This window comes from Leptopilina boulardi, unplaced genomic scaffold, assembly GCF_019393585.1.
Source record: "Leptopilina boulardi isolate dan_hultmark-lab unplaced genomic scaffold, ZJU_Lbou_2.1 LbouV2_195, whole genome shotgun sequence".
NCBI lineage: Eukaryota > Metazoa > Arthropoda > Insecta > Hymenoptera > Figitidae > Leptopilina > Leptopilina boulardi.
The window spans coordinates 246,264-267,487 of NW_026137746.1; the positions used below are offsets into that span (position 1 = coordinate 246,264).

General features: G+C 29.5%; 1 protein-coding gene across 1 annotated transcript; it reads right to left on the reverse strand.

Moving 5' to 3' along the window:
• Positions 1 to 353: 353 nt before the first annotated feature.
• LOC127278117 (histone acetyltransferase type B catalytic subunit) lies at positions 354 to 20,705 on the reverse strand. The gene is made up of 7 exons (XM_051299659.1): positions 20,538 to 20,705; positions 13,322 to 13,474; positions 10,701 to 10,963; positions 10,474 to 10,630; positions 9,841 to 10,055; positions 6,590 to 6,741; positions 354 to 793 (listed from the first exon to the last, which is right to left on the reverse strand). The coding sequence occupies exons 2-7, from the start codon at positions 13,468 to 13,470 to the stop codon at positions 512 to 514; spliced, it is 1,218 nt and encodes a 405-aa protein (XP_051155616.1). The 5' UTR covers positions 13,471 to 13,474; positions 20,538 to 20,705; the 3' UTR covers positions 354 to 511.
• Positions 20,706 to 21,224: the final 519 nt, after the last annotated feature.

Genomic DNA, 21,224 nt, shown 5'->3' on the forward strand with positions numbered 1-21,224 from the left:
TTAAATTTTAGATTGTCGCTTGAAATTTATTCAATTATTATTTACTAATCTTTTTAGTTGTAAAATTATAAAAAATTGTTCTGAAAGAGATTTATTCCTCTCATTTTCCTTAACATTTTAAAAAAAAGTAGACCTCAATCCGATTATTAGAACGGAAAATATAGCAGTTTAAAATTTTTTGTTATTATTGCAAATCTTATAAACTAACAAATATTTTAAGCTGAAATTTACGTTAAAGATTAGTCTTACTATATATAACAAAATTCCAAAGTTTCATTGCAATCGGTTAACCTACTCCGAAAAAGTCGAAATCTCACCTGGAATCGCCACTAAATAATAATTGTAACTTAATATTTAAATAGAAAAAATTGAATCCTTTATTTTTCAAAATTACAAACATTGCAAAATATTGATATTAACCATCATATTTTTGCAAACAATTTCAAGAACTTAAAAACAAACAAATTCTTAATTTAGATTTAAAAAAAAATTGTTTAAAATGATTAAATAATTAATTAACTGAGTTCTCCATTCTTTTGATAACTTTATCGTATTCTTCTTCTAATAAACGGTATTCTTTCTCGAGTATTTCCATACAATATTCTGGTTCAGACAGTATTCTGTTTGCGTCGGTTAATTTCACACTGGACTCTTTTTTTAAACCGTGTTGCTCCCTTTTTAAAGGAATGTTTAATCTTCTTTTTACATCAAGTCTATAACAACGATATTCACTTTCATCTGAAGTATTTGTCTCTCGTAGTCTTAATATTTCGTATATTCTACGAGCTTGTCTCTGAAATTTAGAACATTATTATTATTATTATTTTTGAGAACAATATAATAAGGATTTTATTTTCAAATAGAGGTGAGGTGAACCTTGAAATTGATGAGGAATTTTTATACTTTTAAAAATAATTTTCTTAGTACCTACTTTGAATTTTTATTTATTTTATATTTGTTTAAAATAAATTTGTAATATTTTATAAGAACTTTTTCATAGTAAGTCACGATTTTTACTTTTGCATCTTTAATTTTTTTTAATTATTCCATCCAAATGTAATATAACTGTTAACGAGAGGTTCTGATGCCAAAAGAATATAAAACACGATATATAACTCAAGTGAGGGTTTATTATGTTCACAAAATACAAAAGAGAAAAATGGTAATCAAACAACGAACAGACTTGTACGAAGAGCAAAAATGTAGTGACTTATATGGAAATAAAGAACTAGAGTCTAAAAGTAAAAAGAAAATCACAAGTGACATCTGGTGTCAATTACAAGAGAACGTTGGAGCGTAATTTAAAAACTCAATTTTCGCTAACACTTCCCCTCGAAACAACCTTTGGCGTTTTGACCCTCGCCCCACGTAGTCCCAGCAAAGAAACGCATTTCTCATGCTTTGGTCTCGATAAGTCCTTGGTGAAAATATCGGCCGACATGTCACATCTAGCCACGTGCTCCAGGAAAATTTGACCCGATTCGATGATTTCCCGAACAAAATGATGCCGAACATCAATGTGTTTTGTTTGGCCGTGAAAAACTGGGAAAGTTGCCAGTCTCTGCGCACTAAGGTTGTCAATGCACACTTTGATGTTGGATTTATCTGATTGACCCAGCTCCTGCAGGAATCGCCGTGGGTACACCGCTTCCTTGGCAGCCTCGCTCAGAGCCATGTACTCTGCCTCAGTCGTACTTAGGGCAACAGTTCGTTGCTTTCTCGAATCCCAAGTGATAACTCCTCCATTCATCACGAACCCGTACCTTGTGAATGAACGCCTGTCGTCGATGGAGCCAGCCCAGTCAGCGTCCACATATCCGACAAGGTCACATTTCCTGTACTTGTAAAATATCCCACGATCGGCGGTACCCTTGAGGTATTGGAGTACTCGCTTTGCTGCTATCCAGTGTGATTTGTTGAATTTGTCGTTGAACTGTCCAAGCTTGCTCGCTGCGTGAGAAATATCAGGGCGACTTGCTATTGAAAGATACAGCAGACAGCCAACAAGTTCACGGTAGGGTGGTTTTTGTCCGTCAGAGTCGGACCACACTTCGCCTTGAACCAGTTTCGTACCACAGTCCAGAGGAGTCGTCACCAAATTGCAGTCCATCATGTTGAAGCGCTGGAGAACATCGATGATGTATTCTTTTTGATTGATGAGGAATCCCTTTTCACATCTCGTAAAGTCCATTCCGAGACAGTGTTTCAAGTCTCCGACGTCCTTGATCTCGAAAATGGTCGGCAACTTTGTTCCAAATTTGTCGATTTCGGCACGGTTTCGACACATCACGAGAAAGTCATCAACATAAATCACGACTATTGTCAGTTCACCACTGTTTGAATGTCCGACATAAACACATGGATCTAATTTCGTAGGACACAGCCCAAGATTCCGCAATTCTTTGTCGAAGAGTTTGTACAAAGCTCGACCAGCTTGCCTCAAGCCGTACAGAGCCTTTCTCATGTGACAGATTTTGTCTCCCTTCTTCAATGCGTTCAATATGGCTCGAGACTTTTCGATAAATGCTCTGTCACCCTTGTTTTGATCGATTATAAATGATAGTACTTCTTCCATTCGGTCAGGAATCTCTATGAACACTGTTTCTTCCAGAACTCCGTTCAAGTACGCCGTCGTCACATCGAACTGTCGAATATGCATCCCTTCTTGAGCAGCAAGAGCAACGGTGGTTCGAATTGAGCTTAAACGTGCGACCAGTGCATAGGTCTCATGAAAATCCTTGCCAAATACCTGAGAGTAGCCTTGAGCGATGATCTTGGCTTTTCTTCTCTCCAATTGACCATCTGATCCGAACTTTTTGCGTAGTATGAATCGACTCCCAATGATTCCTGATTCTGCTGCATCTTCTCGTTCGACTGGATCCCAGGTTTCCTTGGTTATAATTGATCTGACCTCTTCCGCCATGGCCAGCATCCATTCTTGAGATTCAGGACTCGTTAACGCGTGCTTCAGTGGAATTTCTGCCAACATAACTAAATCGATATCAGCTGCGTGAACTTTCCTTGGCCTACCAGGTCGTCCTGTGCGTATTGTCCGTGGTCGTCCTCGTTGTGTTCTATTTATCGGATCAACTGGAGGAAATCCAAGAAAATCCTCCTCGAAGTCCTCTTCGGAATCCTCTCCATCGTTGTCGAAGTCCGCCTCTTCCAAGATTTGATCAGTTGGTTCTACGGATTTTCAATTATTACACAAATCGAGTTCGACGATAACTTGTTCTCTGGTGTCATCCGTGGCACAGCAGGCAGTTCACTTTCCAGAAATGGATCCTCAACATTTTCCAGGAACGATCTCAACTTCCTGATTAAAAATTTTACGTCTCTTGATATTTCGAATTTCCTTTCTTCTGGCACCCAAATTTTATAGGCTTTTACCTCGGCACTGTACCCCACAAAAACACCTTTTCTCGATTTTGGTTCGAACTTTCCTCTTCCTGGAGACCGGTACATGACGAAGACATCACTTCCGAACCTTTTGAAATTTGATACATTCGGCGGACTCCCGTGCCAAATTTCGTGAGGTGTTTTTCCCTGTAGCTTGCTGACAGGCGATCTGTTGTGAATGAAATTCGCTGTGTTGACGCATTCCGCCCAAAAATTCGCCGGCAGACTTGACTGAATAAGTAAACACCTTGCGATATCCACGAGAGTTCTGTTTCGCCTCTCCGCCACGCCGTTTTGCTCCGGGTTATATGGTGCAGTCAGGCGTCGACTGATGCCGTGTTTTTCGAGAACGGCGTCAAGTCCTAGGTTTTCATATTCTTTGCCGTTGTCCGTCTGTAAGTACTTGACACTTTGTCCTCGTTGCGTTTTCACTAGGGCCAAGAATTTTTCGAATTCGATCACAGCTTCACATTTCCGTTTTATGAATCGTATCTCGCACCACCGACTCGCGTCATCAATAAATGTGATAAAATACCGACTTTTACCGTTCGATTCTACGCGCATGGGACCGCAGATGTCCGAATGTATTAATTCACCGGGAACTGTCACTCTCTTGGATTCTTTCGGAAAAGAAGGACGGCACATCTTCCCTTGAAGACAAACATGGCATTGAAAATCGTCCTCTTTGTCGTCAACCTTGATTCCTTGGATGGTTCCACTTTTTATTGCTTCCTTGAGAAACTTGACATTCAAATGTCCCATTCGAATGTGCCAATCTTCAATCGAATTTTCCCTCAAAGTTGACGCTGCCACTGTCGATTCGGAGATCTTGCACTGTGGTTCAATAGAATCCCGTAAATAATATAATCCGTTTTCGCGTGTTGCCTCGATTAAAACATTCCCTTTGTTATCAAATACTTTAGCTTTATTCTCGCTAAATACCACATCGTGTCCCGCGTCGGTTATCCTACTGATAGAAATTAAATTCGTGCGTAGTTCCGGCACAAATAAAGTGTCACTTAACTCGACAATCTTATTATCATTGCAAACTTCGGTCACCGCTGTCGCTGTGCCTTTTCCCGAAATATTCGCGTGCGCACTACTAGCGAGACTCACTTTGCCAAAGTTCTGATTCTCACTAATCTCACTAAACGAAGTTTTGTCTTTGCACATGTGAGATGTGCAACCATTGTCGAAGCACCAACTATTCTTTTTCGAAGCACCATCAATTTGATACGATTTATATGTCGGCGTTTCCGATGTTGTAAGCAAGCACACTTTTTCCGCTGTACTCGCAGTTACCTTCGAACTATTGGGCTTGTTACAGAATTTCGCTCTGTGGCCGATTTGTCCGCATTTAAAACACTTCATTTTCCAATCCTTTTTCGTCGAATCACTTTTTACCGAATTACCCTGTCGATCACTTTTACCCTTATGTTCTGATTTTCGAACGAACATAGCATTTTGCGCTGCACCTCTATTCACTTCCCTACGAGCGTCGAATTCTTTCGCGATTTTTATTCGAAGTCTTTCGAGATCGGGCAACTCATCGCGCGACGAGATTGCGCAGCGAAAATTTTCAAACGATTCTGGTAAACTTCGTAAAAGCATCAGAGTTAATAGGTCTTTGTTGATTTCAACTTCCATCTCGGCTAATTTATCCACAACATCAAAGAATGTTCGCGAGCATCATCGCCTTCCTTCATTCTCAACGATATCAAGGTGTTTAACAGCGCAGCCTTCCGCGCCGGACCCTTGGACTGATATATTCCTTCCAATTTGGTCCAAATTTGATGCGCGGAGTAGCACCCCTTGATGTGTTTTATTTCCGAAGGGTTCATCGCGAGCACAATGTCGGATTGTGCTTTCAAATTTTTTCGCAGCTTCGGCCGATGCCGCGTCGCCTTCTGTTACCGCAGGTTTTTCGATTGTTCCATTAGCGTATCCCCACATATTATTTTTTATGAGCACCGCACGCATCATAATTTTCCAGGTTTCATAGTTGTCTTTATTCAAGACATCAAAACGTACGCCTGTCGTATTCATAGTGATGAAAAAAGAAAAAATGTTCGAGAAATTTCTGAAACTAAAACGACCACGCGAGACGCGCTGACGATTACAAAAACAAAATGTCCGATGGAACCGAATAGGCGTCGCAAGAAACTTTTGACTTTAACTCACCGATCACTTCGCGGCCTGGGCCCATAACCTGTTAACGAGAGGTTCTGATGCCAAAAGAATATAAAACACGATATATAACTCAAGTGAGGGTTTATTACGTTCACAAAATACAAAAGAGAAAAATGGTAATCAAACAACGAACAGACTTGTACGAAGAGCAAAAATGTAGTGACTTATATGGTAATAAAGAACTAGAGTCTAAAAGCGAGGGGCTGTTCACTCTCGAATACCCGATTTGTAATGTAGAGAATATACTAGATATCTTCCGAATATTCATCAATTAACATAAGAAAATGTAAATTTCTTGATTCTGAATATATTGTATTTTAAGTGGAGATTACCGACGATTATTGAAAAGGACGTTCGAATTTGTCGAATACTATGCGAATCCGAACGAATCTCGCGTCGATTCCAGTAAAATCCTAAGTCATGCAGTAAGAATTGTTGTATAAATAATATAAAATTATTTACACTAATTATTATTATTGACTGATTTTTTTTATCATAATCTTCACTTCCTTGTATATATACTTTACTTAGTCTGCGCGACACGAAGCAGCGCAAAGAAGGAATTTGTGAATACACTGTGAATATCAACGAGTCCGTCCGATTCCGTTCGAATCAGAAGCCGAATACGTATGAGTCCTTGCGATTAAGCGCGAGGTATAGTCAATGGCTCAAATACTACCGAATTATACAATTAATTTATTTTTCTTGCAAGTAATTCTCAATTACTTTAAATAAAATGAAAGCACTATTTCCCTTAATTTCAAAATAGGAATTACGAAAATGACTAGCAATCCTTAAAAATCTTTAATGAATTCTCAAATATTGTTCAATTGGATTTTCAGTGAACAGCCCCTCGTCTAAAAGTAAAAAGAAAATCACAAGTGACATCTGGTGTCAATTACAAGAGAAGGTTGGAGCGTAATTTAAAAAGTCAATTTTCGCTAACAGAAACTTTTTGATCCAAGTTCATATTTATATTTTTTAAAAAATAATAACATACCTTATTAATCTTAAATCGATCTCTTGCTTCAGTTGCCATCATTTTATTGAAACCTTGAAGTAGGCAATCTTTCTGAAAACTTGGTAATGTACTGCAATTTTGTGCATCAACATAATCTCTCAATCTTTGAAAAGTTGGTGAAGGTCCTTCGACTAATATAATACAATGAAAAGCAAAATAATTTATTAGTTTAAAAAGAATTTTTTTACCATTCTTTGATCTTATATTAATTGAGGGGGGGCGCATGAATTTCCTATAAAAATCATTAATTCGAATTTTTATTTTTAAGTTTTCATTAGAAATAATTATTTTTTAGACGAATTTTTCAATTAAAATTTAACAGATTTTCTTTTTATACGAATTTTTACGTAACAAAATTTTTTTTTGATGAAAGAAAAACCTCTTAAACAAAAAATGTATAAACCTTTAAAAAAATTTTCTCTATATCTTAGAAAGTAATAAAATTATGAAAATGAATGTGATATTTTTAAAAAAGTGTCTTTTTCAATGCTTTAGTAAAATTTGAATTACTCCTAAATCAAACGTTTTTTAATGTTATTGGTCTTATTTCAAAAGTTGATTTTCTACAGAATAAAAATTACTAGTAAGCATTAACGTGTAATTTTTTTTTCTGAAAAAAATGCAAGCCGTCAAAGTTGTAACAAAAAAATTCGAAAAATTTGATATAATTTTTTTAATAAGGTAAAAGCACCAGTACGTGGACACTATTGAAGGGGTCTCAAATTTATTTGTGTTTTGTACTACGATAATTCAATATAATTAATAAAATGTTTGTATTTTCGTTTTATTTACCTTTAAAAAATACTAATTAGACAAAATTAATAATATTAGAAGTTTTAATTAAATTAAAATCATGAAATAATGAAATTGCACATTTGCAGCAGAAGTTGGACATGATTAAGACCTAGTAGTTGGACATTAAAAAAGTAAATTAAATAATAATTTGTTTATTTAGTTATTTTGATTATTTAATAAATTAAATAAATGAACGAAAATATAATTAAACTAATTATATTAATTAAACTGATTGAGTTAATTGAATTAAATCTTTGTCCAACTATTGGGTACAACATATAAAGCGGTAGGTTAACTTGGACAGTCAATTCAGAAAGAATTGGACAGCGATTTTCGAGAAATTGTTTTGTATATTTTTTTTACCTCTAAAATTAATAACTTTTATTTTGCCTAAAAGCTAATTATCTAAAGAGTATCTCAAATTTTTTACATTCTCATCATAATGAGAAGGTATTACATTTGGGCGATTTTGAGCCCTCTCTAATTCCAGTGAATCTCGACGTTTTGAGACTTTCTGATGCCGAAAAAATGGGTCTTAAAAAAATGTCTGTCTGTATGTATGTCTGTAGACAAAATTTGGTCCGACGATAACTCGAACAAATTTTAATGAATCGACTTCAAATTTGGTATACACTTTAAGTGTACCAAAATCTCGCCTGAGTTCGTTGGCCAGATGATTTCGTCAAAAATCAACAAAATTATTCAAATGTCGTTAAAATATATCAAAATTTTCGGATTAAAATTCTATGTACAACATTTTAAGTATCATAGCTAGCTCAGTTATATTGAATGTAAAGTGAAGGTGTATATCGATTAAACTATTTTTTTGAACCTTTTTTGTTTAATATTGTGCACGTCGTAAATAAAAGATTGGTATTTTAATGAAGAAAATTTAGAATAATGTTCTTATAATGGTGCAATATTGGCAAACACCATTGGCCTCATGCACCCCAAAAATTTCGACATGATAACAGCATTGTCAAGAATTTTTTTTCTCTTTAAGATTAGATTTATGCTATTTTGAATTTTCTTTAATAATTCCTCTAAATCTGCAAGTTTTGCTATAGCTTTTTTCTTATTTTCGAGCGTGAAACGAGAGTGCCGTGATGAGAATGTTATCCTTAAAGTCAAAGTACTTTAAGATAATTAAATGTTTTAAAAATTTCACTTACATCCATTGTACACACATTTTTTAGGAATTAAAAAAAAGGGCGATACCTCCTATAAAATTAAATTTTGTTGTTGCTTTAAAAATTGATTTACTATAAAGTTATTTTTTTAAAATGTTTTAAAATTTTCAATTAATTTATTGGTTTACTCAATAGAAATTAATTTGAAGAGGAATAACTTATTTTAATAAATAATCTGGGTTTGTTGATTTCGTTAATTACAAAGAACTGGCCAATCAACGGCGCAAAATTAACGAACTAAGTCTGAACAACTGCAGTGCCGCCCTTTTTTTTCTCGATAAAAAATTTATTCTAATACCTTTAAACCTTACCTATTTGTATAATTTAATTAAGCGCATTTTAATATAAAATACTAGTTCTTCCTAATAAATTATACAAAACAGGTCATTTACATAAAGCTTCCACCTTAAAGTAACTACTTTTGTACTTATTTAAACTCTGTGTGTAATTAAATTGACTATTTTTAATAAAATTAATAAAAAAAATTTTTTCTATTACACGTATCACTTCAATATTTAGTTAAATGAACTAAAAAATCTGAAACTACTACAAAATCTCATTCTACCAAACTGATTCTTGGGTCATTCAAGTACTTTCTGATAGAATAATTAATACAAGTTTTAAATGAAATTCATGAATTTTTGAACTATACAATTTAGACAAAAAGTAATTAATGATACTAGGTTATTTAATTGTAAAAGACAAACGGAGCGTGTAGCGCAATGTAAGAAAATGCGCGCGAAGCGCGCATCAATATCGGACCGCGAAGCGGGACGATCGTCCTACGCGCGCCCCGGGGCGCGTTCAATTATGCGAGCGAAGCGAGCTCCTACGCGCGAAGCGCGTGACGAGAATGTGGCCGCCCCCGCAGGGGGCTGCCGGATTTTTTTTAATTAATTTGAGGGCTATTTTAATTTCTTTTTGCTACTGTCCATCTACTGGTTACAATTTTTGCTTTGTTCAGTTACTGGTGCTTTTACCTTAGAAAAATCGTCTTTTAAAATGTATAAAACTTCAAATTATTTAGATTTTTCAAGGAAATTGAATATTTTAAAAATTATTTTTCTATTAAAAAAATTATATCAAATTTTTCCAATTTTTTTGGTACAATAAGTTTTTTCTAGATCGAACAATGAACAAAATGCATTATCTTCGATATTAGAAAAAAACACTATTCAATATAGATTCAGCCTTACTGAGGAATTCGACTTGAGTTTTGAGTTATCGAGTAGTTTTTTACATTACCTGTTATATCCTTAACTTCATTGCGACCAATATAGTGAATGTAAATAGCTTTTAACAATTCTGCTCCTAAGCCATTGCTTTGAAAAGGTGGTAAAACTAAAATTTGTGCAATCCGAGGTCTTGTATGATTTGGATAGGCATAATACTGATAAACCGTGGAGAAGCCAACTGAAGCATAACGAACAGATCCAGATGGGGACAAGTATCTTTCAAACCTATTACAATTAAAGATACACATAAATACATGACTACATTTGAACATATATTTTTTAATAAATGCAATATTTTTTTAAACACAAGTAGGCTCCTTTGATTCGTCCACAACGCGAAATTCGTGTTATGACATGAGAAATAGTACTCTAAATGCGTTGTGAAAAATTTTAAAAGGGCCACAACGCGAAATTCGCTTTGTGGCTGCTATAATATTCGACCACAACGCATTGTGATAACTTAAATATGTCACAACGCATTCTGGCTTCTTTAATATTTGACCACTAAGCATTTTGATAATTAAGAAATGTTCATATCACATTTTATTGTTTGTAAACAAGCTGTTCGTTAATTACCTATCTCATACTTTCATACTTAATTGGTCAATTTTCTGTTATAAGCATATCATTAGCCTCAACTTACATATTAAAGTAGTCCCATTGATCATCATCTGCATCTACAAAATTTGCAGCATCAATATACCACAATAAAAAGGTTTGCAAACGAGTTTGATATTCTTTGAATCCTTTATCACTCATAGTTGCTTTATACACTTCAAAATGCCTAACATTTTTTTCACCTGGACAAAAAATAATGTTGATAATAAAAATGACAAATGTTAAAAAATTAGTTAAAAATTCATTAATTACCTTGTATGGAAAATGCATGTATTAATTTTCCAGGAGGTACAAAAGAATCCTCTTTATCAAGTGATTTAATAAAAGAATCCATATTGTAATGAACTTGTGAGGAAAGCACTAATGACATCATTTGTAAAACATTATCTGCCTTGATATCTTCATTATTTAAATCTCGAAATTTTTCCGAATAATCCATTCCTAAATATGTCTCCAAACATCCAGCGGAATAATACAGTTTCACTTTTAAATCTCGGTATCCGAATATAGTTTCACTAGTGAGCAAAAAAAAACAGATTAAATAATAATGAATATATATAATTTGTTCCATTTAATATTAATATTATATATAAATAAAAATTATTTTCTGAAATACATAATGTAAATCTTTGCTTAAACATTTTAACCTTCGCCGGACTGGAGATTTTTTATATACGCCGTTGACGAGAACCCACCCAGGGTGGGTGAAATGTTTTCTTCTTTGTATATTAAAATAAAAACTTGGAATCATCCAGTTTTTTTTCTGAAATTGTTATATGTTATCAAATAATATATTTTATTACCGTAAAATGAGGTAAAGTCGGCCGGCGCTTTAAACACTTAAATATTGTATTTCATTTATTAATTTACATTAATTCTAACTACATTTTTAATAAAACTCGGATTTCTTCTGGAAAAAAGTAATAGTTAAACTTTAAAATGATTTAAAGCGCCGGCCGACTTTACCCCATTTTACGGTAATGTTTTGTTGATTTTTTATTTGTTTAAATAATTTATTATTAATAATTTACAACTATCTCAAATGTACAAAGACAGTAGCAAAATTTTATAAATTTCCTACCTTTTCTTCGAAGTTATTAATTTAAAGGTTATAAATATAATAAAATATATAATTAAATTTGCATTAACTATTATTATAAATTGTTTAAACAATTTATTGTTGTTATTTACTAACTTTTTTGTATTGCACCTAGAAAAATACCGTTTCTTTTCCTTTTACGATATTTAGCTTATAAGATTGCAAAACTTGAAAAAAACTGCATCTTTCTAGGTCAGATGAAAAAAGTAAGTTAATAGTAATATTTATTTCTTTAAACAAATGTCGAATTAACAATTTTACATCAAATCTATCTTTTATTATATTCGGCTTGATAAATTGCAAAATTAGAAAAAAAACGGCATCTTTTAAGGTACAATACAAAAAAAGTTAATAAATAACAACAATAAATTATTTAAACAATTGTTAAATTAATAATTTTACATCAAATCTGTTTTATTATATTCGTTTTGATAAATTGCAAAATTAGAAAAAACTGCATATTTCTAGGTGTAGAAGAAAAAAATTTAATAAATAACAACAATAAATTGTTTAAACAAATAAAGAATGCAATATAATATTTTTATATCCATTATTTGACAACATAAAACTTTTACTGTGAAAAGTAAATGTCTTAATGATTTCAAGTCTCTTTTTGTAAAATAGAATTACAAAAATAAAAATAAATTCAAAAAATCTCCGTACATACATTGATAAAAGTTATAAATAATCAAGAAGAAAATTTTTTTACATTGTTTAAAAGTTCTTTAGATATTTTGTTCAGTGACTTAAAATGGCTATTCATTTTAGGCAAAACTTTAAAAGATGACAATTTCAATTCGGTCTGACCCACCCTGGGTATGGGTATCCCGTCCGGCGAAAGTTAAATAGCATTTTAACGGAAAAAACACAATTTTTACTAAAATGGAAAACAATTCCTCATTTATCAGAGACTGAAATAAAAATAAATTTTGAAAAAGCGATCACTTTGGTTTTGAGAAAAGTCACTTTTTAGACTTAATTACAAATTTTTAGATTCTTCCATTGTAGTTACGTTATTTTTTATTACATATTTTAAATATTGAAGAAAACTCGAAAAAATTTCATATTAGGGTTAGTCCACTGACTTTCGTCTAATAGTGGTTGCGACCAAATTTTAAAAAAATCTAGTTTTAATATATGTGAAACTCGATGATTCCCTGAGTTCATTAACCATAATATTATGGTAAAAATTTTATTCCCTTTTGAAAATTAATATCTCCGAAACGAAACAAAACACCTTCGTAAGATTTTAATAGAAGGTAAAGAATATTATAAAAAATCTTTGTGCAAAACCTCAATTTTTTCGGAGCACCGACAAAAAAGTTATAAGTAAATCAAAATCTTGAGAATATTTAAATAAAATTTTTTTTAAAATCGTATATCATCGAAAAATAATAAATTTTTGCAATAATTCTTTCGTTCCTCTGTGCAGAATAAAGTGATTTATGTTTTTGGTGAGTTCCAACATCTAATTTTTAATAGTTTTTTAATAATAGCGTTTTTAAAAAAATTGAAAAATTTAAGGTTACAAAATCACATTATGAACCTCCTACTTTTGATATTTAATATTTTTAAAGGGAATAAAATTTTTACCATAATATTATGGTTAATGAACTCAGGGAATCATCGAGTTTCACATATATTAAAACTAGATTTTTTTAAAATTTGGTCGCAACCACTATTAGACGAAAGTCAGTTAACTGACCCATTAATATTATTTTTTGTCTGTTATTAAGACAGAGAAAAGTGCATTTTAAAAGTACTCTGCTTTTACCTGTCGCCAAATACTTGATGTGACATTTCTGGCTCAAAAGAAATTTCGTCATCTTCAATATCTTTAGTTTCACGAATTAATTTTAAATCTAGTACTATGTTACTGTCGCAGACAAATTGTTTTAAATGGGCATTAACAGTGTCATCCATTTTTCTGAAACAGAATGTATTATTTTATAATCTTCATTACAATTCATAAATTCCATATCGACGGTAGACACGACAAAATTTATTTTATTGTTTTTTCATTAAACAATTGAAAATTAATTAAAATACAACATAAAAAACTAATTTCTATGTTTACAAACAAAAACCAATATTAGTTTTTATTTCTAATTGATAAGTAAGTTTTCAAAAATTGATAAATCCATATTTTGTTATTTCGAGAAATTTAAACAAATGAAATTTTGGTAATTTTTTCTAGCAAAAAAGAATAAAAATTATAAATCATCTTGGATAAGTACGAATGTTTTTAAATTGAAATTTCTATATGTTAAGGGGGCGCCTATTTTAGAAGGTCAAAAAATGTGTAAATTTTAGGAATTTTTTTCTTAAACACATTGAAATAAATCGATGCGAGATGTTTTCTTTTATATTTAAGGAAGTTCTCTCGCAAACAGAAATGACGAAGAGTTAATTATCAAACTTGATAAACTGATAGATAATGGTTTAAAGAAGATGTAGTTAAATTTTTAGAGGTCTAGGTGGATTTTGACAAAAGATATAAATAATTTTCTCTTTTCACATTTAACACGGGTTCTTATGGGAAATTTAATTTTTTGGTCTGAAATCTCAAATTGTGAAAAATCTGACGAAAAGATATTACTGGAACTTTATATACAGAAAGTTTAATAGCCAATGTTCACTTACTTTTAATAAAATTGATCAGACCTGGCTTAGGAGACTCACAATTAATTATTTTGTCTAAAAAAAACACCGTATTTTGACAATCAGAAATTACTTAGCACAACGCTTGGCAACGTTGCGTCTTGTAGGTTAGGTATAGAAAAAGCGCGAAATTTGAAAGTAATATAAGTAGTATATACATATAATAGTATATTCTTCAAAGATTCATAATAATGAATAATAATTTGAATTTGCTTATAAAAAATTAAGATTTTTATAATAATAAATTATTATTATTATTATTTAACGAAAATAAATCAAACAATAGCAGACGACACGAAACGAAACGGGGGAAATATAATCCAACGTTGCCAAGCGTTGAGCTAGTACTACGTGATACAAATGAAAACTTAAATGGGCATTGATTTGACTGACGTTGGAGGGAGAGAACTTCCTTAAACCTTTGAAATAAAATTTTTTTATTAAAAAAAAATAAAATTGAATAATAATATAAACATCATATATATAACGCCTCGCTGCTGAAATTTTCCCATTGTGTACAATCTAGGGTCCATTATTCTTATCTAAAACAAAAAAAATATTTTTTTCTTCGTTTGTACATTATTGCCTTCTGTATGAATTAAAAGATTTTGATAGAAAGTGAAAATTTAAAATTTTACATGACTAAAAAAAATTCCACTTTCTCTTTAAAAAAATGTTAAATTCAACGTTAAGAAAAAAAATAAGAAGGCAATAATATACGATTGAAGAAATTTTTTTTAGATAAGAATTGGGGACCCTAGATTGTACACAATGGGAAAATTTCAGTAACGAGGCGTTATATTTATTTTATTATTTTTTAATGAAAAAATTATATTTCAAATATTTAAATATATAAGAAATCATAACAGGTTCAATACATATTTCGTTTTTAATTTTTAAGTTGATTCTTTAAGGATCGCGGGAATGGACCCTTCTAGGTTTAAGAGATTATGCCTTGAAAGACTTAAATTTCTGGCTTTAAAGGATACATCTATGAAATTTAATTGGTTTTGTCAATTAAGAGAATTTTTTGAAGACTATGGTTTGGTGGACGTGTGACGGGATTTGAGTCTCGAAGTGGATTCTCTTGATAATGAGTTACTTCTTGAGAAATATGGGTCTTTTTTGAAGGAAAGGGACAAGCAGTCTTTCACGCGTTCCAGGAGTTTGGAAATATACCCGAGTCTTTCGCTTGTTCATGATCCGCAGTCGTATTTGAGCATAAAAATGTCCCTTGTCTTTTAAAAAGTTAATTTCTTAAATCAGGCTGATTAATATCCACGTTTGCAGAATTATCTATGATAAAAGTAAAATTTATCGTTTTAATTTTAAATTGTAAATTCTGCGCATCTGAGAATGAGTTTTTAATTCATATTCTGTGTGATTCTCTGGTATGTAAACATATTTGTGAAGCTCATTTCCTTGCGTTAAAGTACGACAACAATTTGGAATTTTGGTCAAATATTTTGTCTTCGAATGACTTTAAATCTTCAAAAAGCATTGTTTTTTTAATTAAAATTTTAGCTGATCGTCAAATTGTTTTAGATTGTTGGTATGTTTTTATATTGTTTTATATTAATTTTTTTTATTATATTCTTATACGAACGGATTCCTCTTGTACGCTTTATTATATGCATAGACAAGTGTAATAAATAAATATATATGAAAACATTTACAAAAGCTCACATCAATTTATTTCAATGTGTTTGAGAAAAAAATTCCTGAAATTTACACATTTTTTGACCTTCCTAAGGGGTCTTGTAATTTTTTTTGGTTTTTTAAAGATGTTTTTCTCAAAAGTTTGAAAATATAATAAGTTTGTTGTCAAAAAAAGTTCCAATTATTATATAATAATAAAATGCTTGGTCTGTCCTTCTGTCCTAACTTGAAGTTGGCCTTTTCTGATTTCACGTGTTTATTTTAAAAAGTAATCTTATGACGTGTCAAATTTTGACAATTCTTTTTCTCATTTTTGCCTAATTTTTATAATTGTGTTTCCAAATTTCGGAATAAGTTTCTTTAAAATTCCAAATTTCAAAATTCAATTCACGAAGCTGAAGTACACAACGTTTACCAACGAAATTTTTTTTAAACTTGTATATTGATTCAAAAATTGTATACAAATACAAAAAATTTATGATGAGAAAAAAGATGCGCCAGGAAATTTCGTACAAGATAGTGATTTGAAAAAAATTAATTTTTAAGGTACCAGGGGCCAACGAATACCTATTAAATATTAATTATAAAAACACAGGCCTCGAATCAACTTAAGGAAGTTCTCTCCCTCCAACGTCAGTCAAATCAATGCCCATTTAAGTTTTCATTTGTATCACGTAGTACTAGCTCAACGCTTGGCAACGTTGGATTATATTTCCCCCGTTCCGTTTCGTGTCGTCTGCTATTGTTTGATTTATTTTCGTTAAATAATAATAATAATAATTTATTATTATAAAAATCTTAATTTTTTATAAGCAAATTCAAATTATTATTCATTATTATGAATCTTTGAAGAATATACTATTATATGTCTGATTGTCAAAATACGGTGTTTTTTTTAGACAAAATAATTAATTGTGAGTCTCCTAAGCCAGGTCTGATCAATTTTATTAAAAGTAAGTGAACATTGGCTATTAAACTTTCTGTATATAAAGTTCCAGTAATATCTTTTCGTCAGATTTTTCACAATTTGAGATTTCAGACCAAAAAATTCAATTTCCCATAAGAACCCGTGTTAAATGTGAAAAGAGAAAATTATTTATATCTTTTGTCAAAATCCACTTAGACCTCTAAAAATTTAACTACATCTTCTTTAAACCATTATCTATCAGTTTATCAAGTTTGATAATTAACTCTTCGTCATTTCTGTTTGCGAGAGAACTTCCTTAAAGACACAAAAAGTCGTTTCAGTCGATTTATATTCCAAAAAAAAGTGGATTTGTTTTTTATTTTAACAAAAATATTTTACAGATTTTTAAATAAAAAATTTTTTTTAATAATAATCCTTTTCAAAGGGTTAAAGTTGAAATTTTTAAAAATAATTAAATTTCAAAAGATATTGTTAATTTTCAAACAATTATTAAATTTTACAGGACTAAAAATAATTTATCAAACAATTTTTGGAAAACATTTTTTAAATTTAATTGAATTTTCAAAGATTTAAAATTGAGATTTTTGAAATTAATTGAAACTTTGAGTGTTTTGAAATTCAAATTTTAGATGATTTCACTAAATTTATAAGAAAATGCGGACAAAATACAATAATGTGAAAATCATTTTTAATTGAAAAATGGTTTCAGATAGTTGAAATTTCAAAGAATATTATTAAAATAATTAAAAATAATTGAATTTCCGTAGAGTTATAATTAAAATTATTAAATTTCAACAAAAAAATTTTTGATGGAAAATTTTAGAAATAATTAAATTTTAAATTGAAAATTTTGGATAATTATTGGATTTTTAATTGATTCTGAATTAAATTTTCGGGTAATAATTGAATTTTAGTTTATTTTGAATTGAAATTTTTAAAAAATAATTCAATTTTATTGTGATATATTTTTTTTTTAAATTATAAACAATTGTTAAATTTCATAAAAATTTTAATTGAAAAATAATTTTGATATAATTGAATTTGTGATGTATTTCATTAAAATTATTAAAAATAATTAATTTAGTGAAGAATTATTTTAGTTCAAAATTTGTTAAATAATTGAATTGAAGAAGATCTGAAGAAGATATAAATTTTATACTAAAAAAAGGTATTTTATTTACATTTTCTTTTCAAATGTAAAAAAAAAATGTCACATTTTATTAAAATAAGTCGATAAAAGTCGTATTTTTGAAAAAAGTCGGAAAAAGTCGAAAAAAGTCGTATAATCCGAGGCTTGTAAACATATAATTTTCATTATTATCATTTAATGTGTAATAATATTCTAATAAATTGAATTATTATTGATAAGATTAATCTTTAATTTCTTTCTAACAAACATTTAAATACTCAATTTGGCGCGTTTAATTAATTTACTGTTATTAATGAAAGAATATTAAAAGAAAATTAATTTTTTAAAAAATATTTATTATATAATAATAAACTTTACTGTATTTTAATGAATATATTTTTATAGATTATAGAAAAATATCATATTAAATTTTGGAAAAGCCATGAAATTTTATTTGAGAAAAATCGTAGCAACTCTGAAAATAAAACCAAATTTTTATTAAAATTTTGAATTAAAAAAATATTATATATTATATAACTGAAAATCGATGAGTTCTGAGAATAATTCGCCCAAAAGCTTTAGTATAGTCTTGATTAATTTTTAAACTGACCTCCACTTGTAAACAATTGACAATTTTTTAAAATAAATATTTCCCCTATTTAACCTTCGCTTGACAAGATGCCCACCCAGGGTGGGCCAGACAAATTGAAATTGCCATATCTTCTAAAGTTTTGCCTTAATTGAATCGCGATTTTAAGTCACTGAACAAAATCTTAAGAACTTTCAAAAAATGTAAAAACAAATTTCTAAAAAAAATTTCTTCTTGATTATTTATAACTTTTATCAATGTATGTACGGAGATAACCGGGATGATTCAGATATTTTTTTAATTCTATTTTACAAAAAGACTTGAAATCATGCAGACTTTTCACTGTGAGTGTTTTATGATGTCAAATAATAGATATAAAAAATATTATATTGCATTTTTCATTTGTTTAAACAATTTATTGTTATTATTTATTAACTTTCTTTGTTCTGCACCTAGAAAGATGCAGTTTTTTTCTAATTTTGCAATTTATCAAGCGGAATAAAATAAACTGCATCTTTCTAGGTACACTACAAGAAAGTTAATAGATAACAACAATAAATTGTTTAAACAATCGTTTGAATACTAAATTCATATAAAATCTTCATGTTTATTATGTTGAGCTTGTTAAGTTGCAAAATTAGAAAAAAATTGCAATTTTCTTGGAACATTATAAAGAAAGTTAATAAATAGCAACAATTATTTGTTTAAACAATTGGTTAAATAGTAAATTCATATAAAATCTTTGTGTTATTATGTTGTGCTTGTTAAGTTGCAAAATTAGAAAAAAATTGCAATTTTCTAGGAATATTATGAAGAATGTTAATAAATAGCAACAATTATTTGTTTAAACAATTTATAATAATAGTTGTTGCAAATTGAATTATATATTTTATTTTATTTATAACCTTTGAATTAATAACTACGAAGAAAAGGTAACAAATTTATAAAATTCTTCTACTGTCGTATGTATATTTGAAAAAGTTATAAATTATTAATAATAAATTGTTTAAACAAATAAAAAATCAACAAAACATTAATAAAATATATTATTTGGTAACATATAACAATTTTGGAAAAAAACTGAATGATTCTAAGTTTTTATTGCAATATACAAAGAAGAAAACATTTGGCCCACCCTGGGTGGGATCTTGTCAACCGTGTATATAAAAAGTATCCAGTCCGGCGAAGGTTAATAAAATTAAATTACTTTTTGTTATTAGCAGTTTGAAAAAAAGAGAATTCTTAATTTTATGACGATAAAAAGAGTTTAAAAAAAAAATAAATTATTTATATACAAAAGTTAGTTTGAATTTACGATAATTCTAAGAAATTATTTTTTATTATTTTATGTATTAAACAAATTTTAATCTAATTTTAATTTAATTAAATTTATTAGGTATTCAAAATATTTATTGTTTCTTCTGATTTTCAAGAAATAATTTAAGGTTATACAGAAATTTTCAAAAAAATAAATGCCCCACAGTATAAAAAGTGGTTTTCAATTCAAAGCTATTTTAACCTCTAAAAAATGCTTGTTAATTTTAATTAATTTCTCAAAATTCTATTCTTTAATCACTTTAAGGAAATTGTAATTAGAATATTAAAAATTTCTTTTGATATAAATTTTTGCACAAAATTTTAGATGTTTTACATATATTTAGAAATTTATTAAACTAATTTTTGTATAAAAATTATTAAATTTTTTTAAAAACTCTTTTTTCCATCACAACTTTCTCTTTCAAAATTGCAAATAACAAATGTAATTTGATTTTATTAAATAGGAGAAATATTTGAAAAATAAATTGTCTAACATTGTCAATTGTTTACAATGAGGGTCGGTTAGAAATAGAATGTCTCTCAAACGTATTTGAATCCCCCAAAAAACTCGTGTATAAACAGCTTTTAATATTTTTCCCGCCTACCGTTTAATGGTGTAATTATATACAATATATATGATTATACAGAATATCATTAAGATTTCTTTGAAATTCATTAAAAAATGTTAATAAATTTAAATTACATACCTTTTTTTTAAAATAAAAAATTTCTACGTATTAAAAGAGATAATATACATTAATTTATGTTACATATAAACTTAAAGATATTTATTAAATACATTAATTTCACTAATCTTGAAAACGTTGAAAACTATACTAAATTGTCAAAGGAAATGAAAATACTGGCATAGACTATGGAAATTTAAAAATACACAACTCTCAATATAAATATGGGTTAACGCACAATGAAGTTGGGAATATTTTAACGTTAACCCCTTAACTGCTGATGACGACAATTTTGTGTGTCAAATCTTCGTCATCGCAGTTAAGGGGTTAAATAGAAAAAGACGGAAAATAATTCTATCCTTTTTTTTATAAAGATCAAGAGAACTTTAGGGCTAAAACACAATTGTTTTTCAATGTCGTTCGTGGGAACGAGATGAATAAGATTCAGTGATGGGTTGTGACGCGTCACACGAAGTTTTGTACGTATAATACGTTTTCGACGTAATATACGTATAAAATGTATAAAACCATGTAGAAAACCACTGACATTTTGACATCTATATATGATCCTCTGATTTTTGCCATAACGAATTTTTCTTATCATTCTATTTAAATTAAAGTCTTAAAATAAAATAGAAATGGTCAGAAAAAGTAAAAGAAAATCTTTTAAAGAGGGTTTGCCCTGGGAAAGTGTAATGAATGATGTAT

Coding starts and splice junctions, on each gene's coding strand:
- LOC127278117 (XM_051299659.1), bottom strand. CDS start 13,470: ATGGATGACACTGTTAATGCCCATTTAAAACAATTTGTCTGCGACAGT. Junction 10,056..10,473: donor CAATGGGACTACTTTAATAT/GTAAGTTGAGGC, acceptor TAATTGTAATAG/GTTTGAAAGATACTTGTCCC. Junction 6,742..9,840: donor TGAAGTTAAGGATATAACAG/GTAATGTAAAAA, acceptor GTATTATATTAG/TCGAAGGACCTTCACCAACT.